We start from the raw sequence: 3,198 nt of genomic DNA, 5'->3' as shown, positions 1-3,198 counted from the left end.
ATGTTTGCAAAGAAAGAACCTTGATTGAATTTGAACTGTAATGCTGCAACAAGGTGGAGGAATCCACCACAGGGGAAGGGCATGGGGAGGGGTTGGGGGATTCCCAGAGCCTATGAAACTGTCACATAATGCAAAATAATTAATAAAATAAAAAACTACATGAATGTTTTCACTTTGTATACATAAATTTAAAATATTAAAAATAAAAGAGGAGACAGAATTATGAAAGCCACACAGGTCATTTATGCTGAGTTATGGAAAGTACAAACCAGAGCTCACAGAGCAGGAATCTATATTTTACGAAGTAATAGATATCCAGTCAATAAGAGCTGGTTTTCCTTGGTGAGCCCAAGGAAGGGTTATCTCTATAGGGAAGATGTAGGAACAAATGCACACAATTCTCCCTCTCATACATAAAGTCCAAAGATAAGTCCGAAAGCAGGTAGCTCCCTGTTCTTAACGAAATAAATATATAAGGCAAAGTAGAATTCTTGCACCTGAGGCTTGACAAGATAATTGTCCATTATTCTCCACACTTATGAAACATATCTTCTATGCATGGGAAAGAGTAGTTCATAGGAGTGATCAGAAAGGATATCCTACAATGCCTGTGTTAGAGGTGCTGAGAGATATATTTCTAGTGGAGTGGTCCAAAATTGTGTCCAATATGAATTGCATCATCTATGATGTTTTAATTTTTTAAAACAGTGACATAGATACATATAGATTGCATAGATAGATGACTAGACAGAAAGATAGAATTTACTGACTAAAAATCCACAATGGCCAGGGTTAAAGCAGACAGAAACCAGGAACCAGACTCTGTCTGGGTCTCCCATCTCGGTGGAAGGAACTCAGGTCCCTGACACCTGTTCACTGACTTTCCAGGCACACTGGCAGAAAGTTAGCTTGGAAGTGAATGCACGCTTCAGTACTGGGTGTAACAGCTGCCTCTGGTTTTACCTATTAGATACAAAGAAGTAACAAACTTTCTTAAGTAGAAAAGGAAAGTGATACTATTCCTATATTTAACTTATTAACTTTAAGAGTTAGACAGAAATCACGGCTTGAATGGTGACTTAGTCCATGTCTAATCTTGAATCATGTCATTGCTGGGATAGAATACTGTTTCCCATCATTTCATGTTGCAAATCAAAGCCACTTATATCTGTATACCTCATTTTAAGCTGGATTGAACAGAAACAAAGAATGTAGTAGATGTTTTTAATAAAAAAAAATAGAGGAAATGGTCATTGCTAAGACTTTTTTGGGAACTATAAATCTGTAAAATTAAAAACAGGAAAAGGAAAATTATTCTTCATGTTAGATTACATTTAACCTCTGAAAATGTTTAAAATAATTCCACGAAGAAAATCCCACTATACCTGCATTAATCACAATAAAATTAAAGCCAAAATGGAAAGCAACTGTCCAAGGACTTGTAATTAGAAACTAAATAGATGAGCCCAGCGCAATAGCCTAGAGGCTAAATCCTCGCCTTGCACACACCGATTTTATATGGGCACTGGTTCATGTCCCTGCTGCTCCATTTCCCATCTAGCTCCCTGCTTGTGGCATAGGAAAGCAACAGAGGATGGCCCAAAACCTTGGGATTCTGCACCCACGTGGGAGACCTGAAAGAAGCTCCTGGCTTCGGATCAGTTCAGCTCTGGCCATTGCAGTCACTAGGGGAATGAATTAGCAGACAGATCTTTCTCTCTGACTCTCCTTTCTCTTAATCTGACTCTCTGATAAAAATAAGTAAATAAATCATTTTTTAAAAAAAGAAATATCCAAAAACATTCTTGTGAGTTCATCAAATAATTGTTCCAAATGTGTGTTACTGAAAAATGCTGAGATTACAAATTCTTCAAAGAAAAAACAGTCTTCCCAATTACTTTTTTAATAGCTACCTGCACATCTCTGTTCCTGAGACTATACACCATGGGGTTCAAGAGTGGAGTAATGATGGTGTAGGTCACTGTCACCAGCCTGTCTTTCCCTGAGATATATTTGGCTGAGGGCCGGAGGTAGACAAAGGAGGCACAGCCATAATGGACAATGACCACAATGAGGTGGGAGGCACAGGTGGAGAAGGCTTTCCGCCTGCCTTCAGCTGATGGCATCTTCAGGATGGTGCGGACAATGAAACCATAAGAGATGCAGATAAATATGAACGAAACAACAAGCACCAAAACCCCACAAGTGAAGATGACCAGTTCACGGATGTAGGTTTCAGCACAGGCAAGACGTATGACTGGTGAAATATCACAAAAGTAGTGGTTGATCTCGTTAGTACTACAAAAAGGGAGGCTAAAGACCAAAGTTGTTCCCACCAGGGAAATGAGGAAACCACTCGCAGCACAAGTTCCTGTCAGTTGTCCACACACTCTCCAGCTCATGAGAATGGGGTAGCGCAAAGGCTGGCAGATGGCAGCGTATCGGTCATAGCCCATCACTCCCAGCAGCAAGCAATTGGTGACAGCAAAACCGAGAAAAAAGAACATCTGAGTGGCGCAGTTTACAAAGGAGAGCGTCCTGAGGACAGAAAACAGGTTGATGAGCATCTTGGGCAATATAACCAGTGTGTAGAAGATATCAGAGGTAGAGAGGACTCCTAGGAAGAAGTACGTGGGGGTGTGGAGGCTGTGATCTAAGCGGATGACTGAGATGATGGTGACGTTCCCACTCAAGATGATCAGATAGAGGCAGAGGAAGATCACAAAGAGGACAAGCTGCACATCCCCAAGGCTCGAAAAACCCAGCAGGAGGAACTCAGTGACGGAGGAGGAATTGGCCATGAAGGGTTGATCCCAAGGAACAAAACGAGTGTGATCATGGTCTTTGAAACTGAGGTATCAGGTAGACAACTTCATAAAGTAGCTATGGTATCTTGTAAGGAAGAGGGAAAAAAAAAAGAAAGCAGACATTGGACAGAAAATAATATAAATGAGCCAGAAACTAATTAAGTTGTTGTGCACCCAAACTCCAATTTTCTCAATTATTTTAAATATTGATTTAATTCAATTAATTTAAGTATTAAATTGGAGAACAAGTGTTTATGCAAAATATGCAATCACTTGCTTACGTAAAACCTGTCTTTCAGGATCCTATCTTGCATATTTGAATTCTCCGTTAAATTGTTTTTAGAAAAGTGATACATAAAAAAATTTTATCTACCTTACTTACAGTTTTAAA

The 3,198-nt window shown here is 39.6% G+C and overlaps 1 protein-coding gene across 1 annotated transcript; it reads right to left on the bottom strand.

The window, feature by feature from the left end:
* Positions 1–1,859: 1,859 nt before the first annotated feature.
* LOC101533829 (olfactory receptor 10R2-like) lies at positions 1,860–2,801 on the bottom strand. Its single transcript, XM_004589254.2, has one exon. The coding sequence runs from the start codon at positions 2,799–2,801 to the stop codon at positions 1,860–1,862; it is 942 nt and encodes a 313-aa protein (XP_004589311.2).
* Between the last annotated feature and the right edge of the window lie 397 nt (positions 2,802–3,198).

This window comes from Ochotona princeps, chromosome 2 (genome assembly GCF_030435755.1).
Source record: "Ochotona princeps isolate mOchPri1 chromosome 2, mOchPri1.hap1, whole genome shotgun sequence".
Lineage (NCBI taxonomy): Eukaryota > Metazoa > Chordata > Mammalia > Lagomorpha > Ochotonidae > Ochotona > Ochotona princeps.
The sequence above is the reverse complement of the archived record's forward strand: the minus strand, read 5'-3'. Positions and strand labels throughout refer to the sequence as shown.

Coding starts and splice junctions, on each gene's coding strand:
- LOC101533829 (XM_004589254.2), bottom strand. CDS start 2,801: ATGGCCAATTCCTCCTCCGTCACTGAGTTCCTCCTGCTGGGTTTTTCG.